Genomic DNA, 25,391 nt, shown 5'->3' on the forward strand with positions numbered 1-25,391 from the left:
CGAAACACCGAAAAACTGAACTAAATTTGCACAAGCTGTCAAAGCGTGAAAAGTTAATTTTTGATCAGTGTTTAATGAAAGTGAACGCGAAGTCGCAAAAAGCAGTACGGTAAGCTTCAAATAGATGGACACATTGCTCAGCGTTTTATTTATTGAGATTTGTACATTTTGCCTGCTTCGCTATGAAAAAAAAATCTTTGCCAACAGGTACAAGAAGGAATGGCTTCATGACTGCATGCTGCTGAAGATAAAATCGACATCGGTGTACATATTTCTTCATGAAAATGGGTTTCTTCCCCTGCCACATGCTCGCACGTTGTACACTTATTTGAAGAATCTTAAAGCAGAGTTTGGAGTTGACAACAATTTGTTTCATATTTTGAGGGAAAAGCTCCAAGGTCTGCCTGAAAGGGAACGTCGAGGTATGCTTTTAATCAAATCAAATCAAAAATTTATTTTCAACATTGATACAATGTTGATGGCTTCCGTGACAAAAAGCTGTGAGGACAGCTTGACTAGGTCAGGGAACCATTTTGGCAGCAGCGACTTCATATAAACTTCAATAATTCAAATACAAATGAAATGTGCAACAGAATACATACATTGTCCTACTTACTGAGTACAATAGTTAAAATGCAAGCGAATATTGTAATGGAATACACGGACTTCATTAATCAACTTAACTACGCCACAAAAGAACAATGTGCCCTACAATAAAACTACGCAACAAACGAATAAAAATTAGTACCATAAAGCGTTTTACACGTGAGATCCCGATGAGAAGGCAAACACACACACTCACTCTGTATGCCCAATTTCACAATTACCACTCAAAATCATAAAACAGTCTTAGAAAATTGCCCAGAAACAAACATGCTGCGCAATGCGGTGGGCGTTAGGGCAATGGAACCAGAAAATTGTGTTTTAATCTTGTTTAATAGAAATGGTACGTTGTACGTTAACGTGTGCAGAAGATAATTAGTGCGTGGCCGCGGTACAAACCATTCCTCAGACGCTCTGGTTCGATATGTGCGAGTTTGCAAAGTAAGAGTAGACAGCTCCTTCAGGAACTGCTGGTAAGATACACTTGAGAAGTACAGCAGGTATAATAGACGGTAATCGTAAATCTGTTGTATACTGACCAACTTGAACTGAGTAAAGAGGTCATGAGTGTGGTGAAAGTATGAAACATTAGCAATGCAACGAACAGCTTTCTTTTCGATCCTATGCAGTATAGTTATGTTTTTTTTAGTAGTCGTGGTCCAAATTAACGTGCAGTAGTTAATGTGGGACTGAAAGACGGAGTGAAAAACTTGAAGTTTAATGTTAGTTGGAAAAATATCTCGAGCTCGACGTGTTAAGCCAACAGCGGAAGAGAGCTTTTTCACCAGTTGCTGTATATGCGCATCCCAAGTCATACGGTGTGATAGTACCACTCCTAAAACCTTGTGCTCTTTGACTATATCGATTGTAGAGCTGCCCAAGCGGAGCCCGCCAATCAAACTTACTGGTTTGTTTTTTGAAGCAAACAGAATGGCTTGATTGTTTAGGATTTATTCTTAAACATTTTTTGCTCGACCAATCAAGCAATTTGCAGAGAGTTTCATTAGCGGTATGCAGTAGGTGAAAACTATTATCTGATGTGAAAAACAAGCTGGTATCATCAGCGTACAAAACAAACTTGACATGCTTATCAATACGAACCACATCGTTCACATAGATATTAAACAAAAACGGTCCCAAAACGCTGCCTTGAGGGACGCCGCATGGTATTTCTTTAAAGGACGACAGACTGCCATCGATAACTACAGACTGCATGCTGTTGCAAGGTAAGACTTTAAGAGTGAGTGGGGTACGCCCCTAATGCCATAGTGATACAGTTTATTAAGGAGAACAGTATGGTTGAGGCAGTCGAAAGCTTTGCTATAATCTACAAACACCCCAAGCGTTAGTTTATTTGCATACATGTTTTTGAGTATCAATTCCTATTGAATCAAAAGGGCAGACTCGGTAGAGCACCCTTTTCTGAACGCATGCTGATATTCAGAAAGAAGTTTATGCTTGGTAAAAAAGGGGTCGAGACGAGACAGAAAAACTTTTTCAAGACCTTTTGAAAACACTGGGAGAACTGACACTGGTTAGTAGTTGGCAGCATCATTTTTGTCGCCGCCTTTATATATAACTGAAACTTTTGCGCGTTTCATGTTTAGTGAAAAAAAAACCCGTCTCCAAAGCAAGGTTATAAATGTGTACGAGGGCTCGACAGATGACGTCGAGGACGTATTTGACCGGTCGAACCTGGATATTATCTATGTCAAGGCTTTTACTGTTCTTTAGTGACGTAAATATGTTGTAAACCTCAGCTGTATTAGTTGGCACCATAAAAACAGTGTTCAAGAGGTTGTCGTCAAAAATGCAAGACGTTACAGAAGGAGCAGGATTGTTAGTCATGGCAGTTCTGTAGTCGGTGTTGAAATGCTCTGCTAGAGCACCTTCAGGAAGCAGTTGACCTTCGACAGTCATCTGAAACTGATTAGGCGCAGCTGTACACAGGCCGAGTGCGTCGTTCACAATCTTCCAGGTCCGATCAGGACGAGATGTCGAGGCATCCTGAATCAGCTGCTGAAAGTACTGCACTTTGGCTTTCCTTAGTTCTGATGTGATTCGATTGCGTAGTTTCTTGAACTCTGCAAATATGGAAGGCTTACGCGTTTTTAAGAACAGAGCGAAAAGCTTATTTTTATCTTCAATCATTTGAAATTTTGAGTATTTTGAGTACAGTTTCATTTTATATCTATGTACCACTCCCCTCAATAATGCCCTGTGGGCCATGAGGGTATCAGAAATAAATAAATAAATAAATTTTTACCTGCTCGATGCCGATCCAAGGTTTTCTTATCGATCGACGCTGCCTAACAGATTTCAGTTTGAAGCATGCCTTGTAATAGGCAGAAAAAATAGTCATAAAAGTGTCGTATGCTTTATCTGCAGTATTTTCTGCAAAAACCTCAGACCAGTCAGTGCTAATAATTTTGTTCCTAAAATCATCGAGACTGGTGTCATTTATAGATTGAAAAATGAACTTTGAACGAGAAGGTTTGCGACGCACAGCGACGTCTGAATAAGCCATAAAAACAGGACAATGATCACTCAGGCTGCAATTGACGGTTCCGGCTGCGGTTACTGGTGTGTTGTTGTTCGTAATCAATAGGTCCAAAACCGATGAAGTTGTAGATGTGAGACGCGTTGGTGTTTTAATGACGTTTTGAAACCCACAGGCTGCAAGTTTGTTGTTCAGTTCAGTAGAAGAGGTATTACCTGCAGTAACATTAATATTAAAATCTCCACCAAGAACTAGCCGCAATCGTTTGAAGGATGCATATTCGAGTAGGTTATCCACAAAGTCCATGAATCTTTTAACATCGCCTGAAGGAGGTCGGTATACGACAGCGAAAAGAGTGCTCTCTTGTTGCAAACAAAGCGCTTCATAATGTTTGGTGATATCGGTAAACTGGGACACCTTCTCACTTGATAAACTGCCAGAAAGGTACATGCCAACGCCGCCACCACGCTTGTCGGTTCGATTGATAAAAAATTTATTATAACCAGGTAACAAAGGCGCACAGTTGCTCGTTGTGCACCAAGTTTCAGTTAGCATGATAACATTAAATCGGAAAGAAAACTGATCAATGAAAAAAGCAAATTCATCGTGTTTTTTTGCCAGAGAACGGATGTTAAGGTGAATAAAGAATACTGTGCTTTTTGCTGATGAGCACAGTTTAGCTGTTCAAGGTTCAACAAACTGCTGATATAAGACATCAGAAAGACTGAACATTTTATGGTAGCTGCAATTCGCACCGCTTCATTTACAAAACCATTCAGGAGATCTTAGTAAGGTCGTCCACAGACTCAATGTGAACAACATCGCTACCCTCAGTTTTCCGTGCCAATATTTTGCCATTGCGTGTCCACACGAACCGCCATTCACATGCTTTCTTACGTGCAATGGCCGATGACAGCAGCTTTTTTAGGCTTGGACACAAGTTTTCGTTGACGAACACTGGAGGGCTGCTTGCAGAGCTATCTGTACCGTCAGCACGGCTGTCAAACAATCCTAGACTTTCGTTAGTGATGCGCTTCTTCCTTTATTTTTCTAGAACTTGGTCACGTTTCTGGCGACTTCTGAACTGCACAACAATATTGCTCGCAGCGAACTTTTTTGTTTCTTGATTTTCGCTCAGCTCAACAATTTCGCTCTGTCGAGCATTCCGCGCTGACACACGATGGCAGGCCTCAATATCTAAAGGCGAGACAGGTTCGCCGACAGCAGTGCCAATTTTACCAACAAGCTCGACAACATCCTCCATCTCTGTTTGAATTACACCTTTGATCTCAAGGTTGCATTTCCGAGAGTACTGGTCGTTGTGAACAAACATTTTTTCAAGATCTTTTATGCTTTTCTCATTTTCCTCACACTTCTTCCAAAGGCACTCATTTTCCTTCTTAAGGTGTTTATTTTCGGCAAGGACGTCCCCCAAGTCTTTTCTGAATTGCTCAAGATCCTTATTAATATACTCCATACTTTTGACCATTTCTCTCATCTCAGCCCTCTCCTCCCGACTGTCGCTCCGGGCGCCCTTTTCAGATGAATTAGGGCCCTTTCCCATTCTAGACAGGTCCTCCTGATAGAAGAGCTACCACGAACAAGAATCTACAAACAATTTCAAAGAAGTCAATGCAACGGCAATGCAACAACACTTCAGCAGCAGCAACAACGCCCTTACTAAAAAAACAACAGACAGACTGCAACTAACCTGCGTAGTCGACAAGGCAACTAAGGTTTAAGGTAATAGTTAAGGTTTAAAATGGTGACTAATTTGTACTTCCTGACACTTCACTCTGTATATATTCTTCACTTTCAGGACTTTTGATGTTTGATGAAATGAGCGTGAGGAAGAGTGTTCACCTACGAGAAAGTGACATGAGGCTTCTGGGTAAAGTTGATTTCGGTGAATACACCAGGGAATCTGATCACTTAGAGGATGGCGATCACGTTTTGGTGTTTCTGTTTCGGCCATTCCTGGGCGGTTGGTCACAGACCGTAGGTGTGTTCTGTGTGTCTGGTGCTGCTCCAGGCACAGTCCTTGCAAAACTCTTGTTGGAGTGTATTGTTCACCTTTGTAACGCTGGAGTGGTTATAGTTGCAGTCACTTGTGACAAATCCGCTTCTAATAGGTAAGCTTTGAGTTCACTAGGTAAATATTGTTACGTGGTGGCAAGCCTAGGAAAAGGACGACATGATGACAGATGATATGATTTAATGGCTGTGGGCCTAGCACGAGCGCTCCGTCCCGCGCCACTGCTCTCTTCTTCTTCTTCGTAACACGACCCGGGTCCTCCGAGCGATCGTCCCGATCGATTGCTGAAATTCTCATTGATGAGGTGGCGATGACCATGATCACAAAGGATAGAAGAGGATGAAAGGCTTGCCACCAAGATGAACGAGATGATCCGATGAACGGTTGTCCCTGGAGCTTCAGGTCCAGCGGTCGGTCGCCCACAGGCGAAGGTCAGGGATTGAGTACTCGCCGAACAGCTTGGGCGGGGGTGCCGTCTTGATTCGGGTCGTCGTCGGGTCATGCTGCGTCTGGTCCTGGTCGTCGTGTCTGGTTGTCGGGGCTGGGGACGGGGCGGGGGAAAGCGGCTGGTCGGTTCTGGTCTGGTCGGACTCGGGTTGAGCTGGCGGCGGAGTCCAGGTCCCCTCGGCCATCGACGAAGGCGAGCAGAAGGCGGCGATGCTTCAGGGTCCGGGATGGCGATGAGGAACCCGCACCTCACACCAAATGTTACGTGGTGGCAAGCCTAGGAAAAGGACGACATGATGACAGATGATATGATTTAATGGCTGTGGGCCTAGCACGAGCGCTCCGTCCCACGCCACTGCTCTCTTCTTCTTCTTCGTAACAATATTTTACGTTATAAGACGTATTAGTGGTATTAAATTTGCGAATTGTACATCACACATACCATGGCAATTTTCTTTATGTGTCAGCTGAGAAATCAATGTACTGCAGACCTCTTTTCAACATCCATGTGATCCTGGGAGAACAATTTATGCTGTGATTGATCCGCCACACATATTTAAGTGCATACGAAACAATCTGGTCAAAGTTGGAAAATTTTTGGTAAGCTCTTATTGGCATGGAAAAAAAGGGCAATGGTTTGCTGATGCATTTACCTTCTTTTTTTGAACAGCTGCCTGGTGACAAAGAAGTCTGTCATTCTTACTACTCGGCCTTGCTGGAATATGAGGAGCAGCAGTGTGGGCTACGTGTTGTCCCAAAACTCACAAAACCTCATATATTTCCAAATCCGTTTCAGAAAATGAGTGTGAAGCTTGCAGTGCCGGTATGTTTACGTGCTGGTTACAGGATGCTTTCATCTGTGGTTTATGAGCCTTAAAGTATATTTCTTACTTTTCAGTTGCTGAGTGAAAGTACAGCTTCAGCCATGGAATTCTACAGCAAGCAAGAGAACTGCAGGAAGCTTCATGGATCCACCGACACTGCTGATTTCGCAAGGCGCATGAACAATTTATTTGACTGCCTGAACACTAAACGCACAGAGCAGGTTCTGTTCAAAGAAACTGAACATATTGCAGTGAGTTGTATAATTACGGTTCTTTGCTATTAGTAATAGGCTACATTATGAAAAATGTTTGTGCATTATGCAAAGAAAAAACTTTTTGTTTTCAGACTCTGAAAGACAACATTGCATGGCTCGATGCTTCGTCTACTTATATCAAATCTTTGCCAAAACAGCAACAAATTTTCTTCCTAAGCAAGCCAACTTGTGCTGCTCTCAGAATAACATTGCATAGCACCGTGTCCCTTATAGAACGTCTCCTCACTTCTGGCTTCCGTTACGTTCTCTTAGGAACTATTGGACAGGACCCCTTAGTGGTAAGCTAGAAGGGTCTGCGTGTCAGAAAACGTAATGTCCTATTTAGATTGCCTCTTGTGCTCGCTGCCACATTCTTAGAGCTATTACATGTTTAATGCTTATAAAGTGTCTTGCGACGAATTAATGCATGTTTATGTCCTCTTTTTTTCTAGCGATTTTTTGGCATAGCTAGACATGCGGCCGGAGATGGAGGTCAACCAACTATCCAGCAGTTGTTGCTCATCTATCGTATGCTGAGTGTCAACAACTTGGTACGGCCTCCGAAAAGGGCGTCAGTCGAAGGTGAAGCACCAAAGTTGCTCCTCAAGTTGCAAGATATTGACTGCAAGAAAGCGCCTTCTCCAACTCCTGTAAGTTACGAATTTTTGTTTCGTGACAAGCTTCTATGCAGTTTTTCATTGCACATAAGCAACAGGACTGCAAATTGTGTATTTTTTAGGTCGATACACTGGCTGTGCTCTTCGATGATATTCTTTTAGAGCCTGCTGACTGCATGGAAGGCAACATTGGCACAATGCAGTCTATGTCACCCAAGGAGTGCATTCTAGATCATCTTGCTGGCTACGTGGTCAAGAAGTTTGCAACGATGGCTTGCTCGTGCTGTGTCCAAACCTTAAAAAATTCAACTCGGAAGCCAAATGATTTGACAGCAACAAGATCAAAAGGCTATCTACAGGTGCCTTCAGGCCGCTTGCTTGGCCTTTTAAAAATAGTAGAAGGCTATGTGGAGGAGTACACAGTAGAGAAAATATCATGCCCTAATCTCTACATGAATATTATTGAAAGCATATTGGATGACAGTAGAATTCCCTCTTCTAGTGCGGGCTGTCCATCAAACGGTTCCGAGTTATGTAGCTCTGTCATGTCTCTGCAAAATGAAAAGATTTGTGTGATTTTTCGCTTTAAAAGTTGTTGTCCTGTTCTCAAATAAAACTATTGTCCCCACTTTCTTCATCTTTGACGTTAGAAACGGTTTTGACTTAGTTTACTTTATTAATGATGGTCTCGGCCATGAAGAATTACTTGATTGTATTGATAAATTATCAATAACAGTTGCAATAAAAACGAATAAAAGCTGAATGAAAACTACAATATACTGTATGAGCAACCTTAAAGTCAAATGTGGCACGAAGGCAGTGGCAGTAAAAAAAAGAGCAAAAAATTCATATGTAACAGCATTCGGTCTTCATTGCTTATTGCGGAATTCGCATCAGTGCTTCATTCATACTGATTGTAGCTATGAAAAGAATAAATTGAATAAAAAGGAAAAAAACGTTTACAAGTAAGCGTCTATATAGGAAATAGCGAGGCGTGGTCGCGAATTATTACCATTGCACTTTGTGGGAGGCATTAAGGCTGGTCCGAGTCTTTAAAGTGCCGTGGATCGGCTACTGAAATTTGCACTAAATGCTTTAGGGAAAAAAAACATGTTTTATCAACATTGTGTGTTACATAACATAAATAACATGCTATAATTGCCATCGAAATTCTCGTTCTAAAGCTAGATGTCATACTAAGTCCCCTTAATCATCGTTTACCCAAATTTCCTTCAAGTAGTGCGAGCACTGCCACCAGACATACGCCTTTCTCCACGCTAGCAGGCATAGCCAGGGGCGCCTGTGCCCATTGCCGGCGCGTGTATGCGGGCTGCGCCTCGTACCTTGAACGGCGAACGGACGCGCCAGCCCCGCTCCATCGCACCGGCAGGTGATCATCTCTGTATCTGAAATACTAGCCAGCATATACCATGCTAGCGCCTGTCTTATTTCTTTTTTAAATAGGGACTAGGATTTCGCGAGCGAGGCCCGCTGGCTTCCTGCGCAATCGGTTGCGTCCGAATTTGCCGAGTGTTACCGGGTTCGCCGGCCGCCAGTGCGCTGATAAACAGTTTTATTTTTGTCTGTGCCTTCACCTGCCCGGAAACACACCCTTTTCACAGTAGTATCACTCCGGAGATATATTTATTTGCATTTTTCAGTTCTGTCGTAGGCCGCAGAGCGCCAGCGCCGTATTCACTCCGATGCCCCCCGAATGGCGAGGGCGCCCCTAGCGGCCACTCTTGTCCCTATATCAAACTTTCGTGGGAGTTTCATGACCAGTAAAGTATTGAGGGACTCTGGTATGGGCTTGTCAGAAAAATGACAGCATTGACATCATAAATCAGCCAACGCGGGAGGTCTGGGAGGCGGCCCTCTCCAGCTCGGACCTCGAGGAACAACGAGCCTTCGTCGCCAGAGCACGGGCAGCGGCTCTTGCCAGCGGCGTCCCAGACTAGGGACCCGATCAGCCTTCTCTTCAACTAAGGCCTTGTGGCTCTCATTAAATGTTTTCATCGTCATCATTCCTTTCTCCATAACGCAAAATGACGTCCACCAAGTGCAACCTTTTGTGTTCCAGCCTTTGTATGGGCAAAGAAGAACGGCTTCTACAAAACAAAATTATCGGCACTCATTTACCGAACCTGAAGTTCATGCTGTCCACTCTGGGGGACATTCTGTATCTTGTAAAATATACATTCGACTCCATGAAAATGTTTTCTTTGTTTCTTCTGGATACAAAATAGAAAATCAAAAGTAAGCGAACTTCGTGCGCGTCGTTTTTTTTTTCACGCAGCAAAGATTAAAACTAATGACGCTTTCGCGTCACACTCTTCAGCATAACCGTAAGGGCGGAGCATAAGTGTCCCCTCCTTTTTTTTTATAACTGCTGCTAGGAAAGAGTCTAGAAAAGAGTCTGTACAGTGCAAAAATGAGGCGCCTTACAGGTGCAAGCACATGATGACCGATATATTCTCGAGACGAGACATCGCTTTCATTTGCATGAAGTAGGCCGCACTGAATAGGCATTTATTCTGTGGCCATCTTTCTGTCTAACAGTTTTCTAGGCAGCAGACTCGCTGAACCATTGCCGAGTGCTGCGAGCAGCCGAAGGCCGTTCGAAACAGATGCGAGCTCCTGAGGGCTAAGTTGACGTCAAAATGCGTGACCACTCCTGGTATGTTGGCACAGTTGTTGTACGCCCACATGAGGAACACCAAGCGCGCCAGCGAGATCTCAGTGTTATTTACGTTGTTCAACACGCTCCACTGAAGCGGCGCAATGGCGTCGACTGCTGAAACAAGTGCAAGAGCAGTAGCCACCGTCTGGAGAGGGTAGCTGTTGTCGGACCCGTTGAGGTGAGTCTGTTCTATGCACTGCAGGCGGCCCTCAATGTTCGACCGTGACTCGCTGGACCACGAGGACTCCAGAAGGAACGACCAGCATTGTGCCGCCATATCGATTACTGCCACGGGAAGGTCGAGCGCGATGTTCCGGCGGTGGTTCTCGGCCAGTAATGCCAACAGGTTCGTCGGAAGGAAGATGTTGTTGCCGTGTCGAACAACGACCGGAAGAAAGAAGCTCTCCGCGTCTGGTAAACCGCGTGCTATCTTGGCTCTCCTTACGTCGAATGCGTACGAGCGCGCAGCTAGCAAGTTGGTGGCGATAGAGTCCGACACAGCAGGAACCGCAATATCCAAGACTGCGATTTGTTCCGGAAAGACAAGCTTGAGCTGATTTAGCTTCTCTGTGATTTCCTGCCTGGTAATTTCGGAGAAAAGGGGGAGCCCTGACGCATCACGAGTCACGGTGTCTTTTATCTGCATGAATAAGCCTCGCACATAGTCTTCCAGGCGACGACTGCTCACCACTTCCGCCTTAAACGCATCTTCAAGTTCACAGATATTCAGGGCGTGGCATAATGTGCTATGTGGCATCATGCCATTACTGACCGGTGCTTCTTCCAAAGCGTCTCTCGTCTTGAGAGCGGCGCATACGATGACGTAGGCCGCTGCAACGGGCTGAAGAGTCTCGTTGGCTAGGATGCTGAGGAAGCGATTGATGCTCTCCGGCTGTTGCGTCGTAACACTGGTGACGTTCGGATGCACGGGCAACACCAGATCGCTTAAGATATCAGCCCATTCGCGTTGAGATAAACGGGAAAACGGTGACATTTGAATGCTGTGAGCCTGATTTCTTGAGTGACTGGCGTCTGTTAGTGCGGCCATGTCATCTTTGAGTCGTAAAACCTGCTTGGTTGATACGGATGTGTTAAGAGCACCGTTGACAGCCTCAAGCACAGGGGGCAAAATATCCTCGAATTCTGAGTTGGAGAAGCAGTCATCAGTTGGTTTTATATTCAAGTCAGTGCCTCCCTCGGATGCACTGAAATAAACTACGGCTGGTAGGCTGTACTTGAAACTAAGCTGTGCGAGAAAATAGACCATTTCATACTCGGTCATCTTGCGGGAAGGTACGCCGGTTTGCACGATCGCTGTGGCGTATTCGGCAACGTCTTTCACAGAAGAGTGATCTCTCTCCCATAAGCCCTGCCAAAGAGAGGTCAGCAGGGGGCCGGCTGCGCCGCTGCCTGGTCCCATTCCGGCCATATCCATGAAGCTCCACACCATGGCGGCCCTCAGCAGAGGTGACACATGCTCGTAGTCGCCATCGTTGGCCCTGGAGCAGACGTGCCCGTAAAAGTCTTCGCAAGGGTCCACACTGGTGTTGAGGGCACGCAGCACCATCAGAGCTTCATCCGGGCAGCAGAATGGCTCCAGGTTCACTGCCTCAGGGTCGGTTTTCTTTTTTCCAAGCAAAGTCGTAAGCAGCGCGACGAACAGGACGGCACAGAACACGGCGCAAAGGAATACGCTCAGTCTCAGCAGCTGTCTTGAACGAGGCTTGGCCATCTGCGTCTCGCCGTCTCGGGAAGTCATAGGTGTCGTCGGGAGGGACACCGTAGAGTCTGGAGTCTTCATCCCGCCCCCAGCAGGACAGGAAATTTTGCCGTACGTTGGACACGCGTGAATCTTCTCCGCTCTTCTTCTTCTCACCTCAGTTGCTACATAAACAACGCTTCTTCTCCGTCTTTTTCTTGTTAAAGAGCATCGCCGTCTTCTGTTCTAAGATATACATCAGCGACATTCCGAAATACTCTGAATTCGAAATCTTTCTTAATATCCATAACCTTTCTGAAATTCATCTTCTGGCTACACATTTTCAAAATTCATCTGTAACCAAAGCTTTCTAAACGCAGGATGTTTAGGCGGATTCCTATTTTCACTCAAAAATCTCAGTGTTTGATTTGTTAATTTAAGTGTCCAAATGTGCTTTCCCTTTTGATGCTTAGAAAAAAAGTTTAAGCACCTGTCAGTCGACGCCTGTGTCTTGGCCAATCCTCCTCAGTGGCGCCCCTCCGTTGGAAAAATCGGACCGGTTGCTCCAGAATGGATATGCTCAGATTTCTCGGACACCATGAACTAGCGCCCTCTGTTGGCAGTAACTGCCGAACAGCGTCATCCAGGTGACGCCGCAACTTGGTAGTGGTAGCACCGTCGCTATCACTACCAAGTTGCGCCCTGCAACATTCCCTGAAGGTTCACTTTTTGTCTCTCTCAGTACCTCGTCCAATGTCCCCCCTGAGAACACCCCGACTGCTACCCGCCTATCGCACTTTACACGCTCCATTGTAGCTGCTATTTTGCCCCTCCTTATGTTTGAGTCAGCAGCGATAAGCACTAGGGTACTATTTCCCTCCTTCCTAATTTAATTACGGGATACAGCAGATTTAGGCTGGAACAGTTGCTTATAACGGCAACGCTGTGGCGCTAACGGAAATCGCAAGGTTCTCTCGTTCGGTATAGGAAGGTCGAGCTTGCTGCGGCAGAGCCCCGAATAGGGTGCGTTTTTTCGCTTAAAAACCAAAAAAGGAGCCACAGTCATGTGTAAGTGGGAGTGCGTATGGGGCAGTACCTGTGGAGGCACCTGTAGTGTCTGCTGGACAGAAGTAGGTGCCAGCCAAACACTAGGCAGCCCTAGGAAGCACGGTGTCGTGGAAGGAGTAAATCAAAAATAACGCTCTAAGGCTACCTGACATGCTCGTGTCGCAGAAAAGATGGCGTCGTCGTTGGCGTCGTTCAGCGTGAGGAAAAATGCACGCACCTTCCTTACACATTCCTTAAACAAGCAAGCTAGGTGACAGAGGGACCAATTAGGTCAGGTTACCCTGTGTCATCATGCCAACCTTCCAACCGTATTGTGAGCTAACTGCCAACCGTTCCAGATGAGAGTTGAACCAATGATCGGCTGCAAGAAGATGTTCGGGAAGAGCAACGTTAGTCGCGAAAGCCCCGTAGGTGGCAGCGCCTGCCATCGCAGGGCAGTGGAGCATCGCTAAATGGCTGCACCGGTGTGCTGGGAGTGGCATGCAAATCTACAGGGATCTATGAATATGGAATGAATGTTGACCAATTCTGCATAAATGGGCATTCACCCACTAAAGATATGCTGAAGGGGAATTCATGTTTGTCCTTTTGTCGCGGGAACTCGATCTAGACTTTTTGCAGTAATAGAAGTTGCCAGTTGTGTTACGGTGTCGCCGACTTGTTTGTTACGTTGAACTAAACGTTCCGGCTCCTGTCTTTTTTTCTTTCAAACTCACCGCGAAGAGTAGGCGTGAACCAACACGAATTCAATGACAAAATGTGCATGCTGAGGGCTTTTAAACCAATCGCGTGACCTCTTACTGCTCTGCCACTAGAGAAGTAACACGCTGAGTGATCTTTGATAACCCGCGAGTTGCTAACTGGGCTATGTTCATCCGGAGTGGACAATCGGGCGCATCACCCCTTCGCGAGCAACGACCAGAAAACATAGTCCGCGTCTTTCGGGCCTCTAATTTCGATTACATGATCTGAGTACCTCAAATATGTAGCAGTTTTATCAGAATATTACTAGTGCCTTGTCCAAAATAAGTAATAACAATTACTCTCTTGTTTTCACGCATTATACAGTTTGTCTGTTTTTTTTGCCATGGCAGAGTCTCGCGAAAGCGAATAGTCTACACACGTTTTGCGAAAGCACTACTTCACGAGGTCAAACCGGCACACCGGTTTGTGTGAGGTATGACTCTTGAGCGTTACTTTGGACGAATCATAAATGAAGAAAAAACTGGATTGCACTGCAGTGTCTTGCACTGAAGAAATACGAAAGCATTAGCGCTTGAATACCAGCAACTTTTTTTTTTCAGGCAATCATTGTCACATCAGATATCTCGCGTGAGCCTTTTGTCAGGAACTTTTCCACTTCCATATTGTGAACTGACACTCATCACGTGACCCTTGGATGACGTCAGCCATCGTTGCCTAATATCAATACACATCCGCAACACTCTTTATCGTCGTACACACCACTACGCGTTCACTTCGTGCCCCTCTAACACGCTAGAACCTACGATCTGTTTCCCTAATGTTGTAGGTGGTTGCTGTACACAATATATTGCATCATTATAATTGTAACCTTTGTGGAAACACGTGGCTAGCAATAAATATTTGTCTAAATGAAGCGTTTATCAATTTCGCATATATATATATATATATATATATATATATATATATATATATATATATATATATATATATATATGTATATCCTTTCTGCACAAAACCATGCAAGTAAATGCCATGAAATAAAGAAAATCGTTTGTGGCGCATGCGTTTTGTTCCCTCCTGCACATAGATGGCCTGCTTTCGATCCGCAATGCCGGCGAATTTCTTTTTTTGAATGGTCTTTTCGTGCGAACACGCTCGGCCGGCAAGTCGTGTAAACGCCACTCATGAGACAAGAAATGCTTTCGCGAGAACGAAACTGCGCGGCTGGAATTCGACCCCCTCGTGCTGCGAATACATCAGCTAGGCTGGCCACTCCACGAGAGAAATACTCCATCGCCGCAGCCAATCACGCAGAGAGTTCGTTGCAGTTTAATACACTGCAATGAACTCTCACGCTGTGCATTGCATATCTTCTTCTTCGTCATATAATACCACTATCCAACTAACATCCACGTTGTGAGCTACATGGAGGTAGTCTTAGACAGATAAAGCTAAAAGATTAAATAAAAGCCAAAAATAGAACTCTCTTTAATGCACTGCTAACGTTATCTCGTGATAACCGTAAGACGTGGTTTGAGTATCCCCTCCTTTTTTTTTTCAAGGCGAGTTCAGTCGTGGTTAACAGGATACCTTAAAAACAGGACATTTACCAGTATGTAAGGTGATATTCAGAGACCGCTGTTAGTATATTCTATTTTACGGTATGCTGAGGTAAAGAATATAGAGCAACTTCACGGGGGTATAGTTCTGGAGCGCTGTTTTTACTTTTACACACAAACTCGTTTTTCGTTTGCCTCTTCTGCCCGCGGAGGGTAGCCATTTTCCTGGCACGCATTCCTATACTCTTGCAATAGCCTACTGCCGCTGTAAGTCTCCTCCTCCTTCTAGGGTAACCACCGTCAGAGTGGTTGTTATGGCAACTAACCTCCGCCTGCGCCTTATGTTCTCGCCGTACCCCCCTTGTTCATAGGTTACCCTGCTCCTCCTTCCAATGCAACTACCCTCCGACTGGTACCATGGCAACGCGCCCACCGGTTAGGCCGATGAATACGAATCACTACTCCTACGCCCAGAAAACGCAGAACCCGGGATTAACTGCTGTCACTGCAAAAATATGCATATGGGATACGCAAGCGCGATCCCGACAACTCTCCTCCGGTCATGGATTCCTCCACTAGAGTCATACATTCCTCACGCGCTAACCACACTCCCATAGCAATGCACCCTTCCCATAGCAATGCACCCTCCGGTAACGCCGACGACTACGATATACTACCACTGCTACGGTGCGCAACGCGCGAGTTGGCCCGTAACAACTGTAGCTATATAAACACACTCGAGGGCGACGCAGGCACCATCCCGATAACAATCTCCGGTAACGGGGTCCTCCATTCATGTCACACCTATACCAGCTTCTACGGTAACCACATGACAACACACCGACTCCGACGAATACGACGTGCTACTACTACTGCTACTACCAGGACGAGAAACCCAGTCATGGGAACTTAACAGCTGTCAGTTTAAAACGTGATTCAAACTTTTTACAAACAATATCAGAATTATTTTACTGCTGATTCCTCACTGTAAGAGCCCAGTTTATAGGCGACAAAAATAATGGAGTCAGTTAGTTTTATTATGCGATGCATAGAAGCCTCGTTGGAGCGGAAGCCCGGTGACCGGCGTCCCCAAACTGTCGAGAAGTGATGTAACCACAGCGGAGAAGTCCACATTAACTCGAGGGACGCGATGCCACCGTTCTAGAAGGGACGTCAGAAGATCGGCGAATGCTCTTTGGATGGAGGTAAGTGACGTCACGAGACCAGGCTCGTCTATGCGGAGGGACGTGATGCGACCACACCGTAAGTGGAGTGCCCGAATTGGCGAATGCTCATTACTGAAAAGAAGTGAGGTCACCTGATGAGCTTCGTCTGTGTGAAGCTTCCACATGCCAAACGTGGCTGGAAGATGCTGTACGAGAAGAGCTCGGTGGAGAGCATAGCTCAGGAAGAGCAGCGGGGGTCTAACATAGCCCTACCAGATCGGCAATAATGTCACTAGACCAAGTTCGTCAGTGTGAAGCATGGTGTAAGGAAATACTGTATTTTTACGCCAAAGTGTGAAGCCTCTGCATATCACTTGCGGTGGCAAGGGGTAATAGGTGTAAGGGAAGAGCAACCTGGGCCTCACACGCCTCGCCAGTCATTTCTGGCACATGCATCAACAGCTTCGAAAGCTATCGCTTTGCTGATCCGTGATAAAAATAGGTGTCCGATAAATATTTGGTATGCTAATTATGCACAGTGCTCAATGCAATACGGGAGATTCAATGGATACTTACGGCAAATTGACGTACGTTTAAATTGATGGACTCCCGTGTAATAGGCAACATGTGCCGCCATCACTGGGCTATTCTGTATGCAAACTGCGGCGCGTCGGCGCAGTTTTTTGGGCGTGGATCCAGGATTCTGGAATACACTGTCATTGACTCCATCAGAGTGATCATAAATTCGGCCCTTTTCAGTGTTCTCATCGCGAGTTCGACTCGAATGTCGAGAAAATTTTAAGCCTATTTTTCTGAGGATTACATATGTCTTACCACTGGACAAGCGGCAATATAACCACAAGAGCTATATCATCGAAATCTACTAAGAATAAAAATTTCATGGTGTTGTCCTCAGCGTACATTTCAACCTTAATGAAACAGAGAGATAGCTGAAAATTACACCCTGTGAGCGCTGAAGGATGACCACAGTTGGCATAGCAGCAACTGATGTGGTAAAACGTCACGGCATTGCTGTGTGTTGAGCACCTTAAGGCTCTATGCAGCTATACGCATTGTGTATTCCAGTATTGCTTGTTGACCTTTGTTTCTCTTCAGGAATGTAATTCAACACGCAGCAGTAAACACTGCTTACATGAGCTGTGCCTGTATCTGACAGCGCAGTGGCAACTGTAACAGCTGTCGTTGTTCGCTGTACTAAGAACGAGTTATTGAAGGAGGGGAGATGACAGGCAGAGTGTTCGTAGATTGCCATAGACAGAAGAAAGTGTCTGCGAGTGCATGAGGCCACGATTATTTAGAGGCAGGAGGCCCCAAGTAGTTGCTACTCAGCACGTTCTGCCCCATGAATAGTGACTAGAGCCAGAAAAGACTGAAAGTATTAACGTCCGAAGTACCTATGAACGACACTTGAATATACTATTGCAAGATCTCATTACCTACCTCCCTGATTTTTGTCCATCCGTATCACACCCATTAGGGAGCGCTGGGCGGCGACCACCAACCACAATGTCTGCCGCCAGCTTTTCTTGAGTATGTGTTGTGTGTGCGTTTATACGCGTGTTCAGGTAATGTTAATTTCAATGAGTGTTCGGGATCCTTGCCGGCCACCACACGAAGAGGATCCCATTCATTTCTAAGCGCGAGGCTTTCACTCCATCAACAGACTGAATATTTTACAATAGTTTACCGGCTAAATTCTCTGTCTTTCATTAAAGAGTCTCTTTCTCATCTCCACCGTCTCTGGAGCGCCGCTCCTCGTGGGATTTCTCTGCGCAAGAGCTCAAAGAAAGAAGAAGAGTTGCCAAACCGGTGGGTCGCACTGCCAGGGCACCATGTCGATCAGCGGCTGTTCGGGCACTTCTGGGTATGGCTCCACGGAGGTCGTGTGAGTAATGACAAGTTGGAACGCAGTACGCTTTTCCATCGGCATGGTATTATTTCACCCTTAGGGGTAGGCAGTTCGTAACGCGTTCAACGTGGTTCTTGTTCAGTGGCCAGTTCGCGTCTAGCGACCTTCGAGCAAGCCATAGATAAGAGTTCACCACTTTGTTACGAGTGGGCAAGCAAGTTAGTGGGACAGATCCCCGCACGTTCCCTCCTCCTGGCCCCCTAGCTGTATGTCTGAAGATTTTGGGCACGCTGGACCCATCCAAGTTTCATTTTCACTTCGTCCTTCTTTATTCTTATTGCTTCTGGGGCGCTTTGCCCTAAAAATCACGTTTGCCCGGCTATCATTTGTGCCTTTTTTTTTCTTCTAATTGGTTCTTCCTAAATTTTCTCTTGAGCGTTGCCTCCCCCCTCTCTCTCATTTCTTTTATTTTCAATTGGTTCTCCTGCGATAAACTCTGGTTTGGTGCAGGCTTCCTGTCATATTTTTTTTTTCATCTTGAGAGTTGTACAATAAAGAACAAGGTAGCATCATTCAGCAGCGTGAGTTGTGCTTAAAGGGTCATGGCTACTGTCTCGTACTCTAAGCACGCTGTGTGTTTATAGGGAACGTTTGTTCTGCCCACCACACGTTTTGGCACTTAAATGCACTCTAGGTATGACACGTATCGCATTTAAGGGCCAGATTGGACTTGCTAGGAAAAGTGCTATTTATGCGCAGGTCATGACGTAGAGAAATTGATTGCTGTGGGATAATTATAAGTGGGAAGCGTTGCAAACAATGTAAAAAGATCCGCAGCCAACTGTCCCTGAAACATGCAGTGCATTTCAAGAATAGGTGTTCTCTTATCTTCCAGCTCAGTACGCTGTTATTCTGCACATGTGCCGAATGCGAACGTTGAGAGACAAGCCATCGCATTCAAACAAGCAGCCCTTCACATCGCATATTTTACTTCGTGACATACTGAGGAGCGTCAAATGGCGCGCCGCTTGTTTGGGTGTTTTGGGTGAAAAACACACTGTTTATATTTCATGTGTAAATCCTGAAGTTGAACGAACACTGTCATAAACACGTAGCATTTATTTTTATATTGCATGTATTTGCTAGTCCGTAGGTCTGGTTTTTTTTATTATTTTAATTATAATTTAAAGCATGGCTCTCATTATCAAGTATGGTCATCAGAACCTTACAGTGGTCCGTGAAACTAAAGCTTATCCATACGCTAACTGTTGAACAGCGTTTGGTCGCAACTCCAATTCATCGCCACATTCGCAATACTTGGTTTTCGTTGCCATAATATACAGTAATCAGTTGTCGCACAGTACGAATATGGAAGCTATCAGCCGCGTCCACATTCCGGGTAGTTATGTAAGGTCTTCCTTTGCGCAGCCCTACAAGTGCCCCGCGCACTCTCGGCTATGAGCCGCGCACACGACGAAGGGGCTACACGCGCGAAATGAACGCGTGGAGTATTGACGCAATTTCGGCGCAAAAGAGTGCGGGGCCGCGTGAGAATTCTAGCTGAGTGGCTCTTTATAACAGGTCCCGCTGTAATGTGCCCAACACCTAGTGGGAGGCTGAGGGTGCATATGGCCATGACTTCAGCTCATTGAGCCCTATTGTGTTTACTTCTTGCTTCACTGCTGTCGTTATAATACCCGGTGAACACGGCTCCTCAGCTAGTGACGTAGCCGAGCTGTCTGCCCGCATGATGATCGTTTTATAGCTAAAGAATGAAAGAATGGGTATGCATGGAAACCAGCAGCTGTGCAATAAAGAATGCCAGTCGTGCAAAAAATTGGTCTTTCTAATCACCTGCTGGAAATATGCTGACGCTTCGGCAGTTGACCTTTCTTGACAGAGCGCCGTACAGCAATCGCACAGCATTTCACTGCGGTAGCAGTAGAATCCGCTATTTATGCGAGTGTGTAGCCTCCGCCCTCTAGAAACACCCGCCGGAGAAAGCACCTTCCGCGGCTTCCGAGCGCCGACAGGTAAAATTTGCGTCTCCATAACTGCGAACCACCACCCACCTGCACCATACAGAGCTAGGCCTCCGACAGTCACGCGCCGGCGCAGCAGCGGAACAAAAAAGCGAAAAAGGAATTTAATTCTAAAAGAGAAAATGAGAAATAAAAATATAAAATCAACGTTGCAAAAGCAAATTTGTCGTACCAATTCGTAGGATTGTCGGTGGATTCTTGAAATTAATCGATAACAGTATTTTCATTTCAACACTTCGACGGCATTACGAAAATAGCAGTAAGTTAGCATTAGTACTGTTTTCCACACCCTTTCGCAAAAGGCCCTACTATGCTGATATTTCAAAAATTAATGGAGCCAACTATAAATTTGTCTGGTTTCTCTGTAGCTGGCGAATGCGAAGGGTTTGTTTTGTGAATTAGAGTACCTTGGTTTGCTACGCTGGCTTTAGTCTATATAATGCCAGGCACAGTGCACTTCCCGGCATATAAACATTGAATGAATTACCATAGAAGAAATATAACTATACATTGTTTTAGGTGACATAAACAGTAATAACAATGTGTTGCACAGTTACACGCCACCAGGCGCGGCGAGTAAACGCAATACACTTAAAAACTGCCGGTCTAAACAATTACATTACTGCATGGAAAGCGGTTATTTTTATTGGAGTTGCCTGAGTAAAAACTTTACGTTGATTTGAGTTCCGCACAGGAATAATGCGTCATTGTAAGCATGCACGCTCAGGGAGTGTTGACCGAGGCTACAAATGAGCAACTGATTTCTTGCTGCGCGCTGGTGAAGCTCGCAGTTTATTTCGTCACCCAGACATTACTGAACATGACCAACGAAAGATGCTGCTTCCTAGACACACGCATACACATACTTGCATACATACATACATACATACATACATACATACATACATACATACATACATACATACATACATACATACATACATACATACATACATACATACATACATACATACATACATACATACATACATACATACATACATACATACATTCTTTTCTAAAAGTAACCCGGCACAGGTGGTTTGTTCCTTAAAAGCGTAGCGAAAAATTCTCAATCTCTGATTCTAAGCTCTGAATCTGTATGAAGTAAGGTGGGCTCTATTTCTCACGTTTTGCCGCAGTTAAGTCTTTAGGGGTGCTTTAAGGGCTCCCTTAGACGGTTTAGAAGCAAAAACTTATTGCTCAGTTACATTTGGCAAATGGGGCGCGCGCGCGCACGCGCGCACGCACTCACACGCGCGCACGCACGCATATACAAACAGTAAACTAGAAGATAATGTACTTAGATTAGTAGGACGGTGAGATTTAGCGCATCGCAAGTTCCTCCTAAAGCTCGAATCCGTTTCTGCACTTCTACCGTGTGCAGGGCTGTGCCGGCGCAGCGGGTGCCTGCGGGGGACCACCAGCAGCAGGGCCTCCGCCCAGAAGACCCTGAAAGGGGCGCTGCCGAGGTACCAGCGGTGCTGGTCGCGACTCCGGCGCAGAGTCCGCCACGCATCCTTAACCCGGGTGGGAACCCTCTGGACCACGTGTGAGTGCCGCTGAACAAGATGCGCTATGCACGGCGCAGTTGAAGAACTTTTTATGTGGGGAGCGGAAGAAGGAGCGCAAATTTCTGCATGCATTTCACTGATCCCACTTTATTGTGTTTTGCTGCATTATACAGATACCTACGCGTCCCAATAGATCAGCTCATTTCAAACTTTATTAATAAATTGAAGTAGCAGAGAAAACCACTCTTTCCGCATCACTGCGAAGTTTTGAACAGCCTATACTGTGAAGAGCATCGATAAGAATTCGGGCGGCGAATCACGTGCTGCGTTGCAGAGAGACTCCGCGCAGTGTACTGCTGAAAAAGCGCTCTGTATTAAAGAACTTATCTTACGCGAGGCGATTAGTGAAGGATGATAACCAAAAAGTAGTAAGAACCGCGATGTCGGAGGGAGGCAAGTGCGCTGGCTGCTATTTTGTGAGTAAGCATGCGCTGCGCATACGTGCAGGAACGCCGACTCTCGAGGTGGCGCTGCAGACATTTTTGTTGTACATTCATCTGATTTGTTTCAGAGTACCGCATTCTATTTCTCCACGCCAGTGGGCTTGGAATAGATATGGCTACCGGAGCCGCAGCGCTGGCCGAACAGAAAGCACCAACATTTGCAGGCAACTGGCATGGAGCGACGGCTATCCAAAGTCCCTGGGCTGTCCTCTAGCACATGCATTAGCGGTGCGCTCCTTTAAGAAGTTGCAAAAGCTATCGCTCACCTTTTTCTAACCTTTGGTGAACAACGTCGCCGAAGTTAGCCGTGCTAACTACTAGCAGGAGTTGTTTACAAGCTATAGTGTAGCTGCAATGGCGGCTACGTGGGGAACAACGGATGGGATTGGAATGCACAAAACGCCAGTCAGGACAGCCACTCAGCATTCGAACCCGGCGGCAAGGAGCGTAGGACGCAGTACTCGGAATATTTTTGCAGTTAATAAAATTTGTATTGAACCATCCCAACAAAGAAAAATAAATGCCAGCATAAGAATTAAACAGTCCTCCTTCCCTGCGCATACCCTTGACGTTCAACCTTCCCATTGGCTGAACTCCGTCACGTGCTTTCACACGCTTGTTTCTTGCGCCTTTGTCGTGGTGATAAACAATGCTAGGGGCGCAAGCAATCTTCACGTTTCACGCCTCTGTCGTGCTGTTTCTAGTAGTGCTTCGTGTTCTCAATACCTGTACGCTACGGAGAGTGACTGCTAGTACAACACCGCGTAGGGGAGCCATGCTCGAAAGGGAAGAGAGCGATTCTGTTACAACAGACAGAGATGACGTTACAGCTAGATTTTTGAGGAACTTTCACCTGCGCAAAAAGCATATATGTTCAGCTTCATGGCTTTGGGTCAAACTACGTTTCACATGCTCTAAATTTTTAGCTGTAATTTTTACTCCAAAAGGAGGTATTTTCGGCTTCATCAGTTTCGAGCTCGTCACATGCAGCTTCTAGGAACAGAAATATTCCTTCCTACAGAGATTTAGAAGCACGTAGCCACACAGGTGTTTTAACGTCTCCTTGAAGAATAAACGGCCAACACTAGCCTCATCACTTTAGGCGAAAGAGCATGCATACAGATAACCTAGTTTCTTGGTACGCGCACCTTTATTTTTTCTAATCTGTATTGTTCCATTGCATGCGAGGGACAGAAAAAAGCTGGTTCGCAAAAAGTGCAGCCTTTTAACAAAACTGAGAAAACAACAATGATCAAATTTAAGGAGCAGGATTGGAGTTATAAAACAGAATAAAACTGCTTGCCAGGTAGGAAAAACACATATGCAGGGCACTGGAATGGTTCAAGAGCATGGAGAGGTTTTAGTCTCGAGAGCCACTTGTTGATGGCAATAGGTAAGATGCATTCCATTGTGGGAGTTCTTCGAAGCCGGGACCAGCCCGTGCTGCATCTGCTTAGAGTACAGAGTCGACCACACTTGTCTAGAGCGCTGGAAAGGTACCGTTGGGAAGGGGGGGGGATGGAGAGAAATTATGAAGCAAGTATTGATTTTCATTGATAATGGTTGCGCCGGAGAGCAACTGAATAGAGACGTGAACGCGCAAGCACCAGCGTCTTACCGCTAGCAAATCAGCTGCGAAAAGATCTCAGTTCATTTGCTCCCCAGCACACCGTCCGAGCACTCTAGACAAGTGTGATCGACTCGGTGCATGTCATGGGTTCTTGATAGCGTGATTGCTCTGGACCGTAAGCCTCCTTTTACTGAAGTATATGTAGGCAGCAGCAGAATGCGTGAATACTACCAACAGCGAGGCAAGCGTTGACTGTGACGTTACACCTTTAGAGAGATCCTTGCATTGCTAATGCTGTGAACTAAGAGGATGATAGCCAGGCACAGCGCTGATTGGTACAGAAAGTTTAATAACGTTAAAATGATGAATCCCCCGCCATTTCTTCGATATCGTTTGACAGGGGAAATACCTTGTGATAGAAAGACTGCCAACAAAAAACGACTTTCCGAGTCGTTGAAAGCTGTCCGATAATCTCCAAAGGACCAACAAAGGTGTTAGCTTCAACGCTGCCTCATCTAACGCCTTCTCCTTACGATATTACTCGATAGAATTCAGCTGCAACCCCGGTGTCAGCGTTTTGGCAAAAGCAGGCGGTCAAACTGCCACCTAGGTCAAGTGACCTTGTGAAGTCGTAAAAACCGGCCAGTCGTGATAGGTGGATGTTAAGGATTGGTCCCTTGAGGCTCCTCGGCAACAGCACCCTTGGTCTAATTAGCCGCACCGGTGGCTGTGTTTCAAACAGCTACCTTTGACAGCCTGAAACAGGCACCTGTGTTTGAAGCAGTATTTTCGAGGGAGGGATCTCTAATGACAGCGCATTGTGCTCTTTATGGTATGTTAAGCGTCATGTGAAGGTGAAAGAGAGAACTCAATCCAGGTATGAGTAGCGACACTCAAGGAGGTCCCCAGTCCGCTGCTGTAGCCTATTAACGATGTCGCGCCGTACCCTTAAGGAGGAGCGTAAGCGCGCACTGAAGTTTTTTTTTTTGATGCATCAGCCAGTGGGCTCGATAGGGTGTAAGAACGGGGATAAATAATGGAGGTTCTCGTGGCTTTAGATAAGCTAATGACATAAGCAGTGGAGAAGAGTCAAATGTCAATCTATCTCTTCAGTACACTCGGGCGGACGTTGAACATTGTGAAATCGATCAGCGTTCGTAGTGCAGCCAGCACTGTAGGACGCATGAAGTGAGTGTTAGAAATACCCAGCAGTTGCTGTGCCCTCCTCTGTCCCTGGCAGGCAGGAGCCGCAGTTGGAGAGCAGCTGCAGCCAGCAGTGGCACCAGCGGGTGACTGCGGCCCTGTGCGTGGCCGGCGTGGCGCTGTCCTTCGTCATCCTCGCCCTGGGGCTGATATTCGGCGGGGGACTGCGCCGAGCCAGGGGGTCTCAGTGGAAGCACACGGAGGTCACAACAGCCGCGGTCGCCAACGAGACGTCCGCCGCCACGCCGCATCCCAGGGTGGACTTGTCTCGACGTTAGAGCACCTCACTTATATTTTGATTACACGGCTCTTTCTCCCTTATATGACAACTCTGGCCTTGGTGCGCTTTTGTTTAAGAATGGCGCCCAGGTGGGTTAGGGCCATTTGGGTCCCTTCCCAACGTGTACTTCCTAGTGGCTGTTTCAGACAACTTTCCTTGTGTGTTGATGAGATTCATGTCAGCGGCTCAATAGGTTATTCTCTTTGGATTCTAAAACCCCAATGGCTCTCATTTCAATCCTGCGGGAACTGG

General features: G+C 45.9%; 2 protein-coding genes across 2 annotated transcripts; both read left to right on the forward strand.

The window, feature by feature from the left end:
* The first annotated feature begins 6,369 nt into the window (after positions 1–6,369).
* On the forward strand, positions 6,370–8,674 carry LOC149327245 (uncharacterized). Its single transcript, XM_089564825.1, has 6 exons — positions 6,370–6,408; positions 6,484–6,660; positions 6,756–6,962; positions 7,116–7,313; positions 7,403–7,802; positions 8,565–8,674. The coding sequence occupies exons 1-6, from the start codon at positions 6,385–6,387 to the stop codon at positions 8,672–8,674; spliced, it is 1,116 nt and encodes a 371-aa protein (XP_089420951.1). The 5' UTR covers positions 6,370–6,384.
* A 9,336-nt stretch (positions 8,675–18,010) lies between these two features.
* LOC149327246 (uncharacterized) lies at positions 18,011–25,137 on the forward strand. The gene is made up of 3 exons (XM_089564827.1): positions 18,011–18,063; positions 21,457–21,621; positions 24,897–25,137. The coding sequence occupies exons 1-3, from the start codon at positions 18,011–18,013 to the stop codon at positions 25,135–25,137; spliced, it is 459 nt and encodes a 152-aa protein (XP_089420953.1).
* The last annotated feature ends 254 nt before the right edge of the window (positions 25,138–25,391 follow it).

This window comes from Amblyomma mixtum, chromosome 10, assembly GCF_055824585.1.
Source record: "Amblyomma mixtum isolate Tamu chromosome 10, ASM5582458v1, whole genome shotgun sequence".
Lineage (NCBI taxonomy): Eukaryota > Metazoa > Arthropoda > Arachnida > Ixodida > Ixodidae > Amblyomma > Amblyomma mixtum.